General features: G+C 45.5%; 2 protein-coding genes across 5 annotated transcripts; one reads left to right on the top strand and one right to left on the bottom strand.

Annotated features, from left to right (window-relative positions):
• Positions 1–69: 69 nt before the first annotated feature.
• On the bottom strand, positions 70–14,593 carry cc2d1b (coiled-coil and C2 domain containing 1B). 4 transcript variants are annotated; one of them, XM_035421174.1, is made up of 26 exons: positions 14,463–14,593; positions 13,900–14,026; positions 13,493–13,637; positions 13,127–13,230; positions 12,881–12,997; positions 12,268–12,405; positions 11,885–12,152; positions 11,378–11,511; positions 9,754–9,829; positions 8,885–8,983; positions 8,400–8,530; positions 8,082–8,154; positions 7,798–7,943; positions 7,582–7,717; positions 7,209–7,381; positions 6,984–7,109; positions 6,743–6,801; positions 5,964–6,080; positions 5,216–5,289; positions 4,975–5,033; positions 4,519–4,570; positions 4,108–4,207; positions 3,716–3,806; positions 2,577–2,699; positions 2,037–2,080; positions 70–1,943 (listed from the first exon to the last, which is right to left on the bottom strand). In XM_035421174.1, the coding sequence occupies exons 2-25, from the start codon at positions 13,963–13,965 to the stop codon at positions 2,069–2,071; spliced, it is 2,619 nt and encodes an 872-aa protein (XP_035277065.1). In that variant the 5' UTR covers positions 13,966–14,026; positions 14,463–14,593; the 3' UTR covers positions 70–1,943; positions 2,037–2,068. The 4 variants fall into 4 exon arrangements, with proteins under 4 accessions (XP_035277065.1, XP_035277068.1, XP_035277067.1 ...); XM_035421177.1 differs by having other exon boundaries at positions 7,807–7,943; XM_035421176.1 differs by having other exon boundaries at positions 8,885–8,980.
• Positions 14,594–15,302: 709 nt separating this feature from the next.
• cdc20 (cell division cycle 20 homolog) lies at positions 15,303–20,257 on the top strand. Its single transcript, XM_035420781.1, has 11 exons — positions 15,303–15,481; positions 16,069–16,285; positions 16,767–16,906; positions 16,983–17,079; positions 17,192–17,317; positions 17,580–17,776; positions 18,184–18,278; positions 18,393–18,621; positions 19,058–19,183; positions 19,271–19,388; positions 19,776–20,257. Exons 2-11 carry the CDS (start codon positions 16,090–16,092, stop codon positions 19,952–19,954), a joined length of 1,503 nt encoding a protein of 500 aa, XP_035276672.1. The 5' UTR covers positions 15,303–15,481; positions 16,069–16,089; the 3' UTR covers positions 19,955–20,257.
• The last annotated feature ends 283 nt before the right edge of the window (positions 20,258–20,540 follow it).

Here is a 20,540-nt window from a genome sequence, read left to right as displayed (position 1 = left end):
ATGGCAACAACTGAATACACACTCACCTAGCATACATCCTTTAGGTTATGCAGAGAAAGGCCACACACACATATTCAAATTAACTTTTATTTAAATGCAAGCCAGTTTACAATTGATTTACAGAGAAAAGTGTCAAAGCCATTAACAGTGCAGTAGCATTATTCTGGAGCAGCAGATGGCGCTAGAGAACGCACAGCGACCCGGCTGTGCGCTGGGGCGCGGCCTGCGTCATGTCTGCAGTCTGCGCAGTCTGTCCGCTGATGTCACCGATGGTTAAATGTCCTGGCTGCTCATCTCTTTCTGCGCAGCACACAGCTACAGCAGTCTGCAGTGTCAGCACATTTACACAGCCCAGCCTCTCCGGAGCGCCTTTATACAGGGAGGGGGGAGGGGGGGAGGGGGGAGCACAGAGGGTGCACTGCTTCGCCTAACCTCAATGTGCCCGACCCCCTCTCTCTCAATTCACAACCTGCTCTGTGAAAGCACTGATGGCTTTAACATCGTGGGAACAATGTAAACCCGAAATAAACTGAACATACAGCAACATTAAAACAGTCAGACAAGAACATGCAATGAAACATTAGAATACTGCTGCAGCCTTGGCTATAATGGTGTGAAATATACAGAAATAAAACTTATTTTATTTATTTTTTTATTAATGACCTGTATTGCCTGTAATGTTGGGGTCTGTAGAGCATAAAAGTAAATATTATATTTTCAGTGCAAACTCATATTTGAAAGAATATAAATCTCACTTGGAAAGTCCTGAATGAAAAATAATTCTGTAAACTGTTAAAGTACCTTTGGAGTGGGGTGCAGTAGAAAGGTTGATCTGTTCCTGAATTTCATTCTGCTCTTAAATATTAATTATTGATGGTCCAATCATTTACTTGATATGAATTCAAGTACTTGGCAACATTTTGTATGTATACATCCGTTTGGCCATTTTAATCAGAGTAATCAGCATACAGACCAGTTCTCCAGTTGTGTACTCTTCAGGATTACTCCAAGGCTGATACTGGTTATAGAAGATTGAATTGGTACTAAATGGTACCAGTCCTTCCTTCCTACTAGTTCTTCAGATCTAAATTGCTTTCCCTGATTTAGATAAGCTGCATAAAATTTAGATAGCTTTAGATTACGTACTGGCACACAAGTCTCATCCAGCTCTGTTTCCCTGAATGGAAAAATCCCAGTAGTGCAGCATTTTCAGTGGTTGTGTTTCGGCGATACTGAATGAAAGGTGAAAACCAACAGGAGTGCATTGTGAGCGTACTGCCTGCAGACTGATCCAGCTGAGAGAGACTTCGGCAACATCAATAAGACAGATCACCTATGTGGACTCGCACAGAAAAGGTGTTGATAAACTTTCACCAGCAAAATCTAAGAAATAGTGCTGAAATATTAGAACTTGCATAGATTAGCAGCACCAACACAACAGCCTATGCACTGGGGTGCTTTATGTGTATTGCCAGTTTGGCAGCTAAAGTCATTTATTAATATGGTTTAAAAAAAAAAAAAATTTTACTTTAGCACACTACAGCAACAGTGATTACTTTGGTATTAGTGCATAAGTGCATATCAAATCACATCCACTTTGAGATCACAACATGTCCCAGGCAGGACCCTATGGCTAACTTGAAATGGCTAGAATGTAAAAGTCCTTCCGCTAAGTTACACGTGCTTCCTTTTACACCTAATTCCAAACCTTGAGACGCAAAATTAACTCCTTCCCAAGTAGACACGCCAGTCCTGTCGGGGCCCCGTCGCTGTCAACAGGAGCTGGCGTGTCCGTCTGTGTGCGGGAGATCGCGAGAGGTCGCGTGGAGCAGCGGGCTCCACAACCGCTGCCAGGACGAGGGCGGTTTCTGCCACCAACAGCCACACTCAACATAAGCCTTCGCAACGTGTCCTCTTGTCCCCCTCGTCTAGGGCCTCTCCAGCTGGAGGACAAAAGGCCCAATCACAGGGATTAGTTTTACCTGCAGTGGCAAAAGGAACTGAAGAATGGATGCAGAAGAAAGGAAGCTACGTACCTTATGAGAAGTTTTCTTCTTGGAGGAGTAGCTTATAGAACAACCTATAACACAAAAATGAGAGCAGTGTTGGGCTGGGGTGCAGGAGCAGGGGGGTGGGGGGAGGGAGGAGGTGGCAAAAGGGTGCAGGAGATCCAACCTGCTGTAGGACAAGCCAGCACTCGTTTGGAAGCTGGGAGGGAGACTACGCTATGAAACATATCCATTGTGGAGATTCGCCTCAAGGTACACTGCACAAAAAATTATTTTGAGAAACATTTAATGAGAGCTTTCCAAGAAACATTCAAAGGTAGCATCTGACAGACCTGTGACACTTTTGTACCTCATTAGTTGGTCTTTGGTGATAACGTAAAGCAAAATATCTGGGATCTCACGGCATTTCACAACGGCATTTAAAAGACCTCACTTGGGATCAGTTTTGCCTCATCTCATAATGAACAAGGTTGGGTTATGGATGGAGTACAAGCTGATCCCAGATCAGCACACATAGCCTGACATGCTTATTGTGGGCCCTAGTTTCAGGCAAATGGCTCTCCTTACCTGGGGCTGCTCCAGGACCATCCAGCGCTCTGTGACGGTTTGGAGATCCTGTCCGCTCAGGGGCTCCCGTAGGCGCACCCTCACCTCTACTCGCCCCCCCGTGGGCTTCCGTCCGTCAATCACCTGGTTAAAACAGCCAGTCAGTCAGTCCAATAACCCTGTGTCCCTTCAATACACTTTCAGCTGTGCTTTGAAAGCCTGCTGGACTGTCATAGCAACACCGAGAGAAACACTAATACTATAGCTGCTTAAGACTGGTTTAGTGGGTAGAAGATGTGCATTTACATATTCATGTTTGTAAGAGGACCTAATGCACATCCCGGTCACGTCTGTTCTTGCCCCTCAGATGTAGAAGCTTCTCAGGACAGTCAGCAGCAGAGACAACGGCCATCTTCTGACTAAAGGCCCAACTATTTAGACTGCACCTCAGCTTCTTGATCCGGCCATCTCTAGTCACCAAGCCCAAACACATGATTAGGTGCAACTTTTTGGCTTGTGGTTCTTTCCTTTTAATTTTGTTTATTGCTCATTTGGGTTGTTTCATTTTTGTTTGTTTATCTTGATTTGATGTTCAATAGGGTTACCAAGCCATCAATTGTCTGTACTTCTTACTCTAGCTGTCTCTCTTGGGATTGTCCTTTACCTCTGGGGAATTACTGCACTCCGATCCCTGATCTTTGCACTTGTGTTTGCACTGTAAGTCACTCTGTATCAAGGGGTCTGCTAAATTCCATAGCAACGATTCTGTTCTCTTCCTTGTTTACAGTTACCTCCTGTTACTTCCTTGTTGGTTACAATACTCAACTGGCAAATATCTATAGGTCAGTATAGTGAAAATGGTAGTGATGGTGAGATGCTTGTTGTAGCAGCAGTACTGCTAATAAAAGCCCCAGCCCTCCCCTGTCCACACAAATGCCCACTAATAAAAATATGGTAAACACTGCTGGTAGATAAACACAGATAAACCCTTCTGAACATGCCTGCCAAGCAGAACAAATTTAGAACGACAGGCCAAAGTCTAAAATCTTTGGGCTCCATTTAACTATGGAGAGTGGTGCGAAAACACAATACTAAAAAAATGGTGACCTCAGACATTAACTGATTTCACACCTGGTTCTGAACCTGGACCCTGGTCTTACCTCCACAATCTCTCGTACTTCACTCTCCGTCTCCAGTTTCTCCAGCTTTAGGTGGGCCGTCCCCACAGGCTTGTCACTCCGGAGGAAGCCCCTGTCAATCACAGTAAGTGAGGTCATCACAACAGTGCAGTGTGAGTAGGAGAGACACAGCTGAGGGTGAATGAGCGAGAGAAAGCTGAGTGTGAGTTGGAGAAACACAGCTGAGTGTGAGGTGGAGAGACACAGCTGAGTGTGAGGTGGAGAGACACAGCTGAGGGTGAATTAGAGAGAGACAACTGAGTGTGAGTTCGAGAGACACAGCTAAGGGTGAATTAGGGAGACACAGCTGAGTGTGAGCAGGAGAAACACAACTGAGGGTGAGCTGGAGACACAGCTGAGTACTGGCGACTCACCCTTTGTGCAGCACCTCCAGTTTGAGCCCCTTTGACTGGATGATCCTGCGAAAGCCGCGGTGGGTCCGGTTTATGTTCAGCGTGAAGCTCTGGTTGTACTCTGGCAGGAAATAAATCGGGGTCAGCTACTTTACCGCAGTTTAAGTGAAGATCTGGGACAATTCAGCTGACTAAACACCACAGCCAGTCAACAGATCACTGCAATACACTACTGCTCACACACATGCAGCTCACAAACAAGAAATAGCTTACACAGTGGACAGAGAAGCCTGTCGTCAAACCAGCAGCAATTAACAGCTCTTGAACCACTTTCAACTGGAGCAGCTTTTTTGTGCAAATGGGCCTTGTTTGTAGTGTCAGACGCACAGTGCACTGGCAGTACAGCAACTGAACTGCGCATCTGTACTTTACCTGGACAATTTGTGTTTTTGATGACAGCGGTCTTGTGCTTCTGTGGTTGTTCCTGGGGAAGACAAAAATGATATTAGTACAATTTTAAATGGGATATAAAACCCATTTTAAACCGAGTTTGAAATCACAACAGACTTTTAAAAAAAGCCACTTGATATGATTTTGATATTACACAAAGGCTACTGCCTGCAGACACTGTATGATCAGAATCTCTCTCGTTTGGCTGTTTAGCCATTTTCTTGACATTCTTCTCTACTTTTAATGAAATAAAACACTGCAGGCTGTATATCAACATGCCACGCTTGAAAGAGTAGACTGCCTGGGTTTGAGGAGTAAATTCAAGCATTGAGATTAACGTGACGTAATGTGAGGAGGACACGGCTTTGAATGTACTTGTTCTGTGAGAATATGAAGGGGAAATAAGGGTACAGAACCAAATGTGCGGCTGCCACTCACCGTGCTGGGGTACGGGAATTCAAATTTGACGTAAGCGTCCAGGTCGTTAGTCGCTATGCCTGTGTAACGTGAGCAGGGGAGAGGGAGAGAGTGAACGCTTTCGACAGGCAGTGGGATTCATTTCAGTCGTGTCATTTGCTTAACAAATCCAGAGCTTCTGGAACTTTCTGGGACATGATGAAAAGGAGAGCTGTCGGTAAACGGAGCCGAGCCGTCCCGTAGCGACGAGGGGAAAGCTTACCGTGCGGGGCAGGGAGATTCATCCCTTTAACAATCACCACCACCATCTCTGTACTGCTGAGATCTGGGAAGATCCTGCAGGGAGTGTGTGAGGGTGGGCGGAGAGCAAGAGAGATGGGGTGGGGGAGGAGAGAGGGGCAGATGGGGTGAGGGGGAAAGGGAGAGATGGGGTGGGTGAGGGGGTGAGGGGGAGAGATGGGGTGGGGGGGGGAGAGAGGGAAAGATGGGGTGAGGCGGAGAGAAAGAGAGATGGGGTGGGGGGAGAGAGAAAGATGGGGTGGGGGAAGAGAAACAGAGAGAGGGAAAGATGGGGTGAGAAAAAGAGATGGACAGAGAGAGATAAAGATCTTTTCATACGTACTCCTTGAGCTACAGTACGTTTAGGACAAGGGAGTGTTGGCATGGGCTGTGGGTGTTAGCTATCACTACCTCAGCGATGTGATGATGAGATTATCATACCTATCTTGGTACTCATCTGTATGCTTTGGTGAAGGGGTGGAGTGGTGAATTATCATAACATTGTCAATTCATAATTAATATTTCAAATGGGAGAAATGCTAAAATGCAGACCCATTCAGGCCCATTTCCATTGTATTGTAATGATAACCATACATGTATTTTTAAAAAACATCCCATTTCCACCTTAATGAAAGTCTCCACACTCCACTGATAACAATAGAAATGAGAATGATAACGTCAGTAGCCAGTCGTCTCTAGTACAGTGTGCTCCTGTCACCCCCTGTGCCCACCTGACGGTCTTGTAGGTCCTGTCTTCAAAGTGGTGTTTGGGGGGGTCCAGTCCCCGTGCCTGGGACAGCTTCAGGATCTCCATATTTTTCTTACAGCTCTCTGCCATCTTCTCAAACCTGGGAGAAAACGGAAAGAAACAAAAAAATTATCCCGTCGTGAAAATGCCATTGCGAGTCGCTGTTGCCTAGGGGGGCTTCGGCAGGTCGAGAACGCGCCCGTTCGCCGCCCCGCCGAGTTTGCCTCAGGTCGCTGATGAATTCGGAGAGCGGCAAAGCGGGGGACTGCATTAGCATAGAAATGTAATTACGGCAGCGCCAGGAAGCACGCCGCACCGTGTTCAGCATGCTGTTCGAGGTGAAGTTCAGGTCTGAGTGCTTTTATCGCATGAGCCTCTGATTACACAGTTCCTGGAGGGGGACCTTAGCTCCACTTGACCGAACAATAAGACCCTGATGCACACATCAGACTTCAGGCGCACTTCATATTTCCACAAAGGAACGTTGTTTGTAGTCTCAGATGCGCAGTGCAGTTACAATCAAATGCAAGCAATCAGTAGGAGCACGTATTGTGGGAGCACAGGAGGAGCTCGTTCATAAACTGACCCCATGCAGCCTACTCTAGCCCAGGAAATGGTCACAACATGCTTCCTCCCCCCACAGGAAGTAGTTAATCACAGTGAAGTCCCTCCCTGCTCTTCTAGGCTTATCCAGCGAGAGCAGAGCCCCCCCCCCCCCGCTGTACTAACGCACCCTCAGGTGGAGACGGAGCCAGCGCTTACTTGGTGGTCTCTGAGATGTTCCCCAGGTGCGTGAACTGCTTGGAGTACTTCAAGCATTTCTGAGAAGGAAATGAGACGACATCATTCATTCACAGTCAGATAGGAAGTGGCTAACTGTGGCCTAAGAGTACAAGCGTTTTTAGCTCTTCTTTATGCAAGACAACTGTTTTCAAACTCAGATTCTCTACAAAAATACAATATATTGCCCTTAAGGTGCTCGGACACCTGGTTCGAGGCTCACCTCGTACTGCTCCTTCAGCAGCTTGGCCAGCTGGGTGTAAACCTCCTCGGCCTTCTCCGAGAGCTGAACGTCGCTGTGGTGCACCATGATGAAGTCGTCGTCCTCATCCCCGGGAGGAGACGGGACCTGGAGAGAAGCGATCGTTCCGAAGCCGTTACAGGGTGTCCTTTTCGGCGATTACCCATCCCTTTTCTCGTGTAGGAGTCTCAGCGGCGGCGGACGTACCTTGGAGATGTCGACGGCTTTCCCGCTCTTGGCGGCCTCGATTATGGGGTCGAAGCCCTTGGCGGCGCGCAGGAAGCTCCTGGCCTGGTCCATGTCCTTCTTCTGCTTGGACTGCAGGGCGGCCTTCATGTACTGCTTCTTCCGGCCCTCCAGGAAGTCCACCTGCTGCTGGGCTGTGAGGAACCGGGGAGAGGAGCGTCAAGCACGGGCTCCAGCCCACCGTCAGTGCCCCTGAACTCAGGAGCCTTAGCCCCTGCCCCAGGGGGACAGATCCACACATGCTCCACTGAAAAATAAGCCATTCAGCCAATCGCCTGGAGAGCAAGATTTGCAACAGTCCCAGGTTTCGCTGTCTGGGAGGGGGAGGACTGACCTGTTGGGGACAGGCCCTCCTTTTTGGCAGGCCTCTCCAGAGAGGGAGAGGGGGAGGGGGACGGCCCGCGGCCCTGCACTGTGGGGGGCACGGCCAGCGTGGGTTTCTTGGGCTTCTGGGAGACAGGAGGCTTGTTCTGTGGGGTCACACAGAGTGCGGCTGAGTTTAGAGGTGAAACATACAAAATAACTGACATTGAGAGACAGCGAAGCGTACTTTTCCCACCTCTTCGGCCTCCTCCTCGTCCTCGCCCTCCTCCGCCTCCTGGCCCTCGTCTGACACCAGCTTGGTTGCTGCATCCAGCACTGCAGCAAAGTGCAGCTCCGCTCCCACCTCCGTTTGACCGGGGATTGGAGGAAACCCTGCCAATCAGCCAAAAAGCCAATCAGCACTGATGCTCATATGAGCATATAAAATCAATCAAAATCAATCTAGCCCAGATATATGGACTAGAAAAACCACATGACCTGTGAGCAAAGCGCTCTCTGAGTGTACCTCACCTGGCGGGACAGGCAGCTCCTGGTACTGGACAGGCCTACCCGCTTTGTGTGCCCGGATGGCACTCTGGTATTGCTGCAGGGGGAGGAATATAAGGTCAAAGGTCAAGGTTAAAATGGGTCCCACCCAGAGCTCTACGCTTACATTTCTTCAAAGGAGGAAACGTGCTCCTAAGTTGAAAATGCATCCCAGTTAGTAGAGGTGCTCCTAAATTATTTTACCAAGTTAGCGCACATCAATTTTCAGGAGCAAATGCTCCTAAAGTAGGAGCATGGTAGAGCCCAGGTCCCGCCCATCAGAGTGTTTTGGGCGGGGCTCACCTTCGCTATGCGGTCATGCATGCGGGCTTTGCGGTCATCTCCGGCGGCTTTGGCCTGAGCGCTCGCCTCCTGGTACTTGGCCATCCTCTGCTCCAGGGCCTCCAGGGCATCCTTGGGCTGAGGGGGAGCAGCTGGGGGGGGGGGGGGGAAGAAGAGGAAGGAGAGGGTGCAGAGTTATTTTCTGTTATTCACATTTTCCATTTTCTCATGAAGTGTCTGTAAAATGCGCTACACAGATACTATTTTAGAGAGAAGGATTGTTAGGGGAGAAGGGAGAAAGAGAGAGGGGGAGAAAGAGAAGAAAGAGGCAGAGGGACATGAAAGAGTGATGAGGATTGAGGTGAAAAGATAGGGAGGGGGATTGAGGGAAAGTCAGAGAGGAGGTTGGTATAATCTGATAAACGTTCCTATCAAATTACATCTGTGAGCCTTTGCATGGCTGTTATTGGGCTCCATTAGGGCAGAGCTGCAGGAAGACTGGTTACCTGGGGCGACAGAGGCGGGAGGGGTGGGGTCTGCAGCCTGGCTGGGTGTGGGCTTCTTCGCTGGGCTGGGGGAGGGCGTGGTCTCCTGGACCTCCACTGCTGGGAAACAAGGTGGGGTAAATTATTTTTAGAATTGGAAGATAACTTTACTGGCCTTTCTCCTGCATTTGCCCTGAACACACAGAGCTATGGGCAATACAATTACTGTAAAACACAAAGACGCAGTAAACACTTTATCCATGATCACATTTATACACAGGAAGGAGACTGCACTCATTTCAGATGCATTTAGAACATAAATTAAATTATGACAACAACCACAACAGCCATTCAGGCTATCTAGATTTGGCATTTCCTGTTAAATTTTTAGGTCAGGGTTTTGTCCAAATAAACCACACTGAATCCTCAGCTGAGCTATGTTTGATCACGGTAACAAACGGCAGCACACACAGAAGAGGGCGCCCACACTGTGTAGGAAACTACATAAGCAGCTAGTGTACTTCCCTTCGAAAATGCAATTAAGCTCGTTGAAGATGAACTGGACAGACAAGACTACTGCATAAGCACAGGCTTAACTGTACAAATCCTACTTCTTCCAAAGATAAGGCGAGAAGAAAATATAAAATACATATTATATATTTATATATGATAATATATAAGGAAATATATTGTTAATGTTACAATAAAACCGTGTTATGTGCATTTTTTTGTCATTTTTTTAATCACAAAGAAAGAATTCCTCTTTTTGGATATATGACGTTTTTGCAGAATACCAGTGGCATCCCGGCACGTCAGGGAGGTTCCACCTGTTCTGGCACCAGCAGACTGCAAAAGCCGTGACCCGGACAGAGCTGGCCATTGGTCCTTACCTCCGGGAGGCGGAGGCATGTTGCTCAGGTCCACGGGCTGCCCGTTCTCCAGCGCCTCCAGCACCGCTTCAAATTTCTGGGCCAAACACAGCACAGCAGGGCTCTTGTTTTTACCTCCTACATGCTCACCATAGCTCAGATATTTCAGGCAAAATATGAAAAGGAGCTACAAGAAAGCACTGTTGCCCTACTGGGTAACAATGGGCTAAACTTCAGATTGGCAAGCAATTTAGCTGCGTTCTATATAAATTACATTTACGCTTTATTTACCAGACCTGGGTCAAATACGTATTTGTTTTGGATTCAAATACTTTTCTACGCTTTACTGATCTTGTCTGGTGTATTGAATCAATTAAATACTCATTGTGCAAACCCCACCTTCTGGTCATACACAACAGGTAAGATCAACAGAGCACAGAAAAGTATTTGATTCCAAAACAAATACGTATTTGACCCACTTCTGTTGTTTATCATCAATTTCTCTGCCAACTTGGGTGCAATGGGTGTTTTGATTTGTTCCACAACCCTAACTGAGGCGGAACTACTTGAGTATCTGTTGAGTATAACATCAGGAACCAATGAGGGTACTTATTTCCACAGAACCTATTTTGGCTCCTGCTGTGAGGAACCATTAGATCAAGGATAAGACATGATAGTGGCGTTGATGGAGGGTGGCCACTGTAGCCATTTGACTGCAGACCATATGCGTTGAGAGTGCATTACTTATGTAATGCACTCTCAATATTACATTGTGTAAATAAAAAGAGTGAAAATAAGGGCGACATAGCTCAGGAGGTAAGACCGATTGTCTGGCAGTCGGAGGGTTGCCGGTTCAAATCCCGCCCTGGGCATGTCGAAATGTCCTTGAGCAAGACACCTAACCCCTAACTGCTCTGGCGAATGAGAGGCATCAATTGTAAAGCGCTTTGGATAAAAGCGCTATATAAATGCAGTCCATTTACCATTACCATTTACCAAAATACATAGGCTATGCTTTATTGCAAATTAATGACAACAGGGCAGCAACTGTCTAATCATTTGACCTTCATGCAGCCAGAAGGAAGTCAAATTGCTGAAACTTTACCATATACCATATGGTTATTAGAATGCAAATGACAGCGGCACAACAGCCCTACACCCCTACTGCACACACATGAAACTAAATGTTCAGCCATAAATGTCTCTGCAGCCTGTATCTGAAACAACAGATCAGGCATCTCCACTTGCAGACATAATGAGGAAGAGCTGTTTGTTTTGGAGGAGGGTAGTTTTTAGAGAACTGGCAAATAGACAAAACTGGTAAAGTGAGTCAGGGACCGACACCGCACTGAGAGGCAAATCCCTTGTAGCTATTTAGGAAAATGAAAGTATAAAAGGACAACGGGAAAGGTCTAATAAGTGGTGTGCAGATACGCTGCAGGACAGACCAAAATACATTCACGTCACTTCTGACAAATGGTACATTCCATGAAATGGATGGAAACACAAAAAAAACAAAAACCTTACATTTGAGTCTGGGAATCCACTTAATCTTAATAAAAGACCAAAGCTGAGCAGGGCAACAACAAATCCTTACTGAGCACCTTCTCCCCAAATAAAACAGAAAAAGATGGGCCAAATTTACCTTACTGGTCTTCATGAACAGCTTGGCTCCCTCCAGGTCTCCTTGCTGCTTGGCTTTCAGAGCGGCCAGCTTGTACTCCCTCTGCCGCCCCAGAAGCATCGCCTTGGTAGCCTGCTGCTGGCCGGCTGTGGCTTCTGTGAGGCATAATATGTAAATAACAACGCACAGCATTACATTCATACAACTGAACACGGCGTCAAGGAAATGTAACTTAACCCCTCAAAACACACTACAGTTCAGAGCACAGTACAATTCAGATCCAATGGCAGATCAGATCCAAACTAATTCCAGAGATCTACCACAAGGTTTGAATTAGATCAGCTTTTGAAAGATACAAAATACAACTTGTAGCCCCCCCCCCCTTTTTTTTTAAGCCACCATGTTTAAGCAACTGGTACTAGACTGAGATTATCATTTGTGAAATATTGCCTCTGCTCTGTCTTGGATTATTCCCTGTGCTCGAGTTAGAAGCCATAGTTTTCGAGTGAAAGACTGAGCCAATTTTACCTGAGTGGGATTCTGCAGTCTCCGCTGAGCTGTTCTCCTCAGTTGGTGAGGTAACACAGCTCAGTTCAGGTGTGGCTAAGGTGGAGGAGGCCTCGCTGCTAGGTCCGGTCTCTGGGGAAACAGCCTGCGTCTCCTGCTCGGGAGGCGCTGGCTCAGGCGCAGCCGTGACTGGGGGGGCACCAGGGGCCCCACAGATCACTGGCGGAGGTATATCCCCTTCCTCAATCTTCGTCCCCTTCTTCACAGATGCAAGCATGGTCTCGAGGGTCTGTGTAGCAACATGGGAATGTATCACGAGTGCGGTCTCTACCTGCCCTGAGCTCTTTCGAGCACAGTGGCAAACATCTCATAGCCCCACCCACGTAGCTACAGGCTCCACCCACCTTGAGGCCTCTCTCATATCGCCGAGCTTTGGAAGACTCCCCCGACGCCTTGGCGTTTGCTGTCGCAGTCTTGTACATGTTTATTCTCTCCTCCAAGGTGTGCTGCAGACTGCCAGGAGTGGCGGTGACTTTCACTTCCTGTTGTGGAAAACAAGGAAGTACTGGAAAAAATTAGAAACTCCACGCATGCCAAGTGGAAACACCCTCTCATTGCATCACTTAATCCCAGATGAAACCACACTCTATATGCAATGGCAATACCAAGCAAACCAGGCTCCCTAAAATAGAGGCTAGGTATTCACTGTACAACCCAAATGTGCACAAAGTTAAAATAGCAAACTGCGTGGGTTTGGCCGAAAAAAGTCAGACAAGGGGCTCATTCACTCACTACTGTCTGGCTGGCAGAACACACAGTCCAGTCAAATAACATTTTAGTTTAATTTTAGTTTCATTTTCCCTTCCTAATGTGAACCGTCTCTGCCTTCAACCAGCACACAGCCCCAGCCCTGTACTCTTCCAAATATCTTTTCTATGATTATACACATGCCTAGCATTGCTATATTATCAATGAAATACTGAAACTCTAGTTTTTTAGAGTAATCTTTGCTCACACCTGCTGTGGCAATTCAGGCGTTTCTGCTGGAGATGTTTCCACGGAGACAGGGCATGTAGGTGATTCTATGCCCTCATCTTCAGTTTCTTCCTCACCCACTACTTCCTGTAGCTCAGCCTGGTAATGCAGCACACCAAAAAAATAAAAACACACACCTACAGCAGCGGATTTCAGTGTGCTGGGCCTATCATCGAAAAAGTGCATGTTAACACACACAGTTACACCGTGCTAAAATAAAACACTAACCAATAAGTCTTCGTCATTTTCCAGATCTTCATCATCATCCTCATTATATGTGTCTTTCATGCATTCTTCTGCCATTTTCTCTATATCTTCCATCGGTAAGGGGGCTGCAAAGACCATTTCAGAAAGCCTTCATTTGCTTCATAGGAATGCTTATACAGAGCGTTTCAAAATGCAGAAAAATCTAACAGTCTGTAAACCACTTAGCAGTAGTCCCCAGTTTACCCAGATGTTGTTCAGATTTGCAAAAATGCAAAGATTACACAGATCCGCATTTATATTTCAATATTGCTATAACAAGACTCGTGTGGAGCATTACAAGACAAGAAAAGATGATCGGGTAAATAAAAACACTATTTGCTCACTCACTCTTTCCTTTCGGTTTTGATCTTCCACCGGCAGCTGTTTTACTACCAACAATAGCAGCAAACTCTGCCTCCAAGTCGGGGTCATTGAGATTCCCGTCCATATCCATCATCATTTCTTCGGGATTGAAGTCCACGAACAGCCCCATCTGCATTCGCGGTTCCCAAATAAACAACATATACATTTACATCACACCGTCATCCATGCGATCCATGCTAAATGCGATACACTGCGTTCCAACCAGAGAAATATAACAGATAATGCAGAAACGTAGCTAATGAAATGCCTTTACTCCGAGCCTAACCCTTCATTTTAACCAAAGAGTGCACCCGCTGATCGTAAAACATGTCTATCAGCATTTTTAACTCCGTTAAATTCAACTTCCGTATAGCTGTCTGGCTTGCGCCTACCTGTTTCGCTGCAGCGGCACCCTGGCCTTTGGGCGCTGGCGCCCTCCTGTTTTTTCTGCCCAGCATGTCGCATGAGCAACAGCCTTGAAGAAGCAGACGAAAAGCAGCCCCGTGCCAAAAAAACTATCTGTTGGAAAGTGGAAACATGATTTTAGTATATAGCAAAATAGCGGCGGCGCAGATGGCACGAAAATGTGGTGTGGAAGCATTCCCACCTTGTAAGCTGTCACTTAAGCTAATTTACTTAACTTTTAACACCCATTTTGATCAGTTCGTTTGACATCAATGTTTCGCTGGGTGCAAATGTAGAAAATCAACAAACAACTTTGGAAAATATATGTGACATGTTAGCAAGTTAGCTACCTTGATTGCTAACAAGCTAAGATTAGCCCATGGTACTGTACGATTATTGCTAAAGCAGCTAGCTATCAAGCTCAACCACAAACCCCAAAAGTCAGTTTAGCTAGACAACATTAGCTAACGTTAGGCAACAGATATCGATCTGCTCGCTTATAAATAATATAAAGTTTTATGCTTATTAGCTAAGTTTTCCAACAACCCACCGAGCAAACTAGCAGTACCCCCTTGTCAGGTAATGCAAATCCTCTGTTGTTATCGCAGGCAGTTGAACACAACCCTCTGCGAAGACATGTGATCTGCAAATGACATACGCTACAACCCACGTGTTCACCTATGATGGCGTTTACTGCCATTGAAAACAGCGAACCAGTTTTGTGAGCACGTTTCCTTGTACGGGCTGATGGGAAGTGAAGTCTATATAACCTTACAGTATTCAAATGATCACTACAATCTGGACTGTCCACTGATGCAGTCACATTTTGTAACACTGACTTTTGAACCACTGCATCATTTCAAATCAGCATTTTCAATACAATATCAATGAGCAGCCTTTAGTTATATAATTAAGGCTAATTAACCTAGATACGTTTAATGCTGTACTAAGGGCATACGAGACAGTTGAACTTGAGAATTCCCTGAATATGCAAAGGAAAGTAATGGTAGGCAATCCATGTTTTTGGCTTTACAGAACAGTGTTAAGCTATACCTTTTCTTTAGTGAAGTATATTCATTTTAGATTCAATTCAATTATATTTATAACGAGTTTTTCATAAATTACCTAATGACGCAAAGCACTTCACAAACATGTGGCTAAACCCCTATCTAATGTAAGCCAAGGGTAACAGCAGCAAGGAATAAAAGAGAGAAAAAAACCCTTGGGTGGATGAAGTTCCGGGCACATCCCAACACTGCCTAGCAAAACCAGTGCTTACGAATAGCCAATCAGATTCAACAAAAGTAAGCCGCTGCTGTGGTAACCAGCAAATATATTTTAAACGCGCCAATCAGGGCAGTGCAACAGGTCATTTAAAAATGGTCTTTGGCTGAACCGTTGCAATGAAATGTTTCGCTGTGCAAACAGTGCTATGTAGCTGGTTTTTGCGAAGTGTGTTTGCGGCATAGCGGGTTGGAAAGAAAACAACAAAAGGATCTACAATTCATCTTTGAAGCCTTTATTCTTCCCATTCCACGGAGCTGTTAGAGTCGGCAGTAACTTGGCTAGGTATTATAGTTGTATAACTTCATCTCGGGCTATGATTGAGTGGTCTGTTTAGAATATTCAGTGTGAATTATTTGAGCTCTAGCTAGTCTGGCTAATATAACACGACAGTCAACTGTTACAGTAAATCTTAAATTAACTGGATTATACGACGAGTCTCTAACAAGGCCGTCTCTTTTAGTAGTCTTAAAGAAAATAAGGTGCATATAAACGCCGGTCTTCAGTAACTAGCCAGCAGCTATTGCTTAAATGCTTTTCTAGCAACGGACTTAAGCGCTTAGTTGGACTTTATTAGCTTCAGCAATGAGTAACGTTAGTTTAGTTTCTTCCTATTGAAACGTGTGTAACATTACATGAATAATCTACAGGAAATTGTTTAACAATGTGGCTACAGAACAACTTTAATCTGACCGCACGTTGCATAAACTTTGATCAGTTGATCGTTTTGTAGATTGATACTTAAAGTTGCAATTAACTAGCTAGACTACATGAAGAATGTTGGCTTGTGGTTTCCCGCTTGTAACGTTTTAGTTTTGGCTAGCCAACGAAGTGCATAATCGAAATTTAAAATGGCCTTTCTTTCGATACAGGTTTGAGTACTGGTTAACAGAATGGCCCAGTTCATGTTCGAGAACGACATGCACAGCCTTCTGAAGCTGGACATGCCAATAACAAACGCACCTATGGCGAGATGGCAGCGGAAAGCCAGCTCGTCAGGGTCTGCTTCTGCCAATACCAGCGCCCTTTCCCCGGGGAAATCTGGCAATCGATCCCTCAGCATATCGAAGACGCCAAGTAAAACTCCAGGTAACTGAAACGCAGTGGCAATAGTCATTACCATCTCTGCTTATGTTGAATAGTTAAAAAAAAAAAAAAAAAAAATGACATTGCCCCCATCCCTTTACGAAACGGAAGTGGTCAGATGGCTTGGTAAATGGGGAGTGTTTGTGGGGGCAGGAGAACGCATAATTGTTTTAGACCACTTTAGTAGTATGTTGGTTATCTAGATGGCTCTTATTGGCAACCTACAAGAATGTTACCAATAATAAGCCCACTCACTTTCACCTTAGTCTATCTATATGCAACATTTTGTGCATGTATGCACAGATAATTGGGTGAGCACTATGAAGCCTTTTGCTGAAGTTATATCTTTGTTCCACAACCACTAGTTGCATTTTTGTATGATTGGATACAGAGCGACAGCTGTGGCCTAATTGTATGGAGAAATGAGTTGGGTGTATTGGCTCTGTCAGGGGTTGAGCTGGTAATAGTTGTAACATTTTTACAGGTAAAAATGGAAAGGGCCAGTGTACGCCTTCCAAAGCGGGTGGGGACCGGTTTATCCCCTGTAGAAACAACAAACAGATGGATGTTGCCAGTTTCCTTCTCTCAAAGGAGAATGAACCTGTGGACCCCAATGCATCATCGGTAAGCAGTATCAGTGATTTACTCATGTCTTGTGCCTTTTCAGTTCCTGATTTAATCACTGTTCCTTTTGGTGCAGGAGAACCAGAAGGCCTGGTCTGTGAGCCTCAATGGTTATGATATTGAAGAGGCAAAGATCTTGCATTTGGGAGGAAAACCCTTGAATGCCCCAGAGGGTAATATGCTTCTGAATTCATCTTTAATCTGGGGAGCAATAGCCTAAATCTGCTTTTGTGTGAAACAAGAAATGCCTTGGTTTTTAAAGCCTGCTTTTGTGCACTTTAACAGGTTATCAGAACAACCTGAAAGTTCTCTACAGCCAGGTTCCCACTCCTGTGTCGACCAAAAAGAGCCGATACATCTCCTCTGTGCCTGACCGGATTCTAGATGCTCCTGATCTCAGGAATGATTTTTGTGAGTCTCTGGTTTGTTCATGGTGAAAGCTGTGCCGTCACTGCCCCGTTTATGCGTGATTGGAACAAGTTGACTGAATGGAAGTGCAGTGCCAGTGGTGAAATTCAAAGTAAATTTGTGACACTGTACTGCCAGTGTCTATAGTGCCACAAATTCAAATTGAATTGTACCACATTCAGTCCATTCAGTTAACTTCTCTTAAGACCCCACACCCCCCTTTTTGCCATGTCTGATTAATGCCCAATGTATTGCCTATTCCTAGATCTGAACCAGATGGACTGGAGCAGTCAGAACCTCCTGGCTGTGGCTCTGTACAACAATGTGTACCTGTGGAACGCATCCCAAGCTGATATTACCCTGCTGACTACGCTGGAGAAGGAAGAGGACTACGTCTGCTCGGTTTCCTGGATCAAAGAGGGCAATTATCTGGCCCTAGGTACAAGTGATCACAAAGTACAGGTAATTATGCCCCCTCCACATTTTACTAAAATGAAAGTGTGCCGATTCCACACCTCTTGCCACATTTAGAGTAGGGTGATGAGCAACTATAGTTGTCTGTCAATGTACAATTTCAGGCAAAAAGATTACTGTATGCACTTTGTTTCATTTCTGTGTTTAAATCATGGAAAATGAATTGTGGCTTATGGGGCAAGCCTGTACACAGTGGGTTTTTTCTATTGGCAGTTTCCTGATTACGTGACCTCCAAAGAAAGTCCAGATGTGATTGTGTTTTGAAAGGGCACTGTTCTGAAGGCAAAGTAACTGCCTGTCATTCACCTTTTCCCCCCCCCCCCCCCCAACATGCTCAGCCTCTGTATTGCAATTACATGAGCGTTGACCAAGATTTTAACACACCCTTTTCACAGCTGTGGGACGTGGAAAGCCAGAAGCGCCTGCGTAACATGTCCGGCCACAGCGCAAGAGTGTGCTCTCTCAGCTGGAACAATCACATACTGTCCAGGTAAGCGTGTGATTTTGGGGAAATTTATTTGCTCTGTATTTGGTAGCATTTAGGGAAGTGCCACGCGTGCATTTGCTCTAACCCGTTCCCTTTGTGGGGAAATCTGTGTGACAGTGGCTCCAGGTCTGGCCTCATCCATCACCATGACGTCCGGGTGGCTGAGCACCATATCGCCACACTGACTGGGCATTCCCAGGAAGTCTGTGGGCTCAGGTGGTCCCCCGACGGGAAGTACTTGGCCAGCGGGGGCAATGACAATCTTGTGTGCGTGTGGTCGGGCGTACAACACAGTTTCCGCCAGACTGCCTTGCACAGGTTCAGTGAACACCAAGGAGCTGTCAAGGTGAGCAGTGATTACTTTGGCCCTTGGCTGTTGTTTTCTAGGAATGTCACTGGTAGGAAAGAAGACTTGGTGGCTTTATTTCACAGCCCCTGAGCTTATTTGACTGCGTGTAGCTTAATGCTATGCAGATTTTTTTGGAGTAATCCCACTCAAGTCTTTAGAGTGGAATGCTCACATTGTCCAAACTGGAATTTAAAGGCGTGAGAAACGTGATTTAATTGGTTATATTCCCCAGTAGTGACAATCGATCGTCTTTTCTTTCCAGTTTTGTAACTCAATTGAAAGCATTAACTTGTAATAAACAAACTCTTGGATTATCATACCCCCCCCCCCCCATAAGCACTTGAGTAACTTGTAGGACCCTACTGAAACTAAAATGTACATTTTTATTTTGTTAGTCGGTGGAGAGCATATTTTAATTGCCTTTCTGCCTTAGGCCTTGGCCTGGTGCCCATGGCAACCCAACATCCTCGCATCGGGTGGTGGAACGAGTGATCGACACATTCGCATCTGGAATGTCAACACTGGGTCCTGTATCACCAGTCTGGACACGGCATCTCAGGTAAATTAATAGTAATCTGAAGCTGAAATGCAAGTGTTTAGTGTGGATGATGCTTGGGCAGAAACTAAATGTACTGTGTACTGTCAGATTTCTTCATTAGTTTTTGCGCCAAACTACAAGGAGCTAGTGTCCGGCCATGGCTATTCACAGGACAGTCTGGTTATCTGGAAATATCCCTCGATGACAAAAGTGGCTGAGCTTTCAGGTGAGTACACTTTACTGTAGATCCATGGTGTTGGTCTATAATTTTGAATTGACTGCCAATCTGCTGGTGCTCAATTTTCATTGGAAATTTAACCGACTTGATTCTTGGGTACACTTATTGCAAACAAATGGAATTCCAAGTCAAATTATCAAATTTTAATCATTTTATTCCTTTCAAATATAACTATGGGTTTATTTGGGCCATGGAGGGAGTTACTTTGCGCAAAAATATCCCATCCCTCATGGCTGAGGTTTAACTTTCACGTCTGCTCATCAGCAGAGTAATCAAAGGATACTGGTGCTGCCAGAATGTGTGAAGGGTCTTTGGGTCTACCAAACCTGTGTGGTTCCATGGCCGGTAACAGCCTCATTTTGTTTTTTTCTTCAGGACACGAGGGCAGAATTCTGAACCTGGCGCTGAGTCCAGACGGCTCCTGTATCGCCTCTATAGCTGCGGATGAAACCGTTCGGCTATGGCAATGCTTTGAGCTGGATGCTGCCAAAAAGAAGGCGAAGGAAAGGATGACCAAATCCCCCAGCAGCATCATCCACCAGGGAATTCGATAGCCGGACGGCCGGGCCGGGATTTTTGTACACTAATTTATGTATAGCCTTTTAAGTGCTGATTTTAAATGAATTGAATTGAAATAAAGGATTATGTACCCACACCTTAAGAGATTCAGTAGTTTTAAGGTTTGCTTCTGGATCTTCAGGCCACGAGTGAAAGCATTTACCTCTACTCTCAAAAATGGTCAGACCCCAGCTATGAAGTTTGGTTTCATTTTCCAGTTCCATTCATACTGAAGTTTAGCTACATAACTGAATTGCAGGAAATGGGTTTTCTGTGACTTGGTAATGATGCAGGTCTTGTGCTAAAGTTAAGTAATTGCTTATGATGGTTGTAATAAATGGTTAACAAGGTTAATGTTATAATAAAACTGCCTGTCTGGGGTACTTTGGATTTATTTTTTAAACGCTTACCTCCCATTATTTAATCTTATATTTCAAGCTCATGGTTTTAGTTTAGAGATTTGTTAATTTCAGAGCACATGAATTTCCTAAGGCTGGAGAGGTCTGCAATATGAAGTAATGTCATGGGGTTAGAAGGAAAAGGATCCACTGCTCAATATTTTACTTGGTAGAAGTACCAGTA

The sequence above is a fragment of the Anguilla anguilla genome, chromosome 6, assembly GCF_013347855.1.
Source record: "Anguilla anguilla isolate fAngAng1 chromosome 6, fAngAng1.pri, whole genome shotgun sequence".
NCBI classification, from domain to species: Eukaryota; Metazoa; Chordata; class Actinopteri; order Anguilliformes; family Anguillidae; genus Anguilla; species Anguilla anguilla.
The sequence above is the reverse complement of the archived record's forward strand: the minus strand, read 5'-3'. Positions and strand labels throughout refer to the sequence as shown.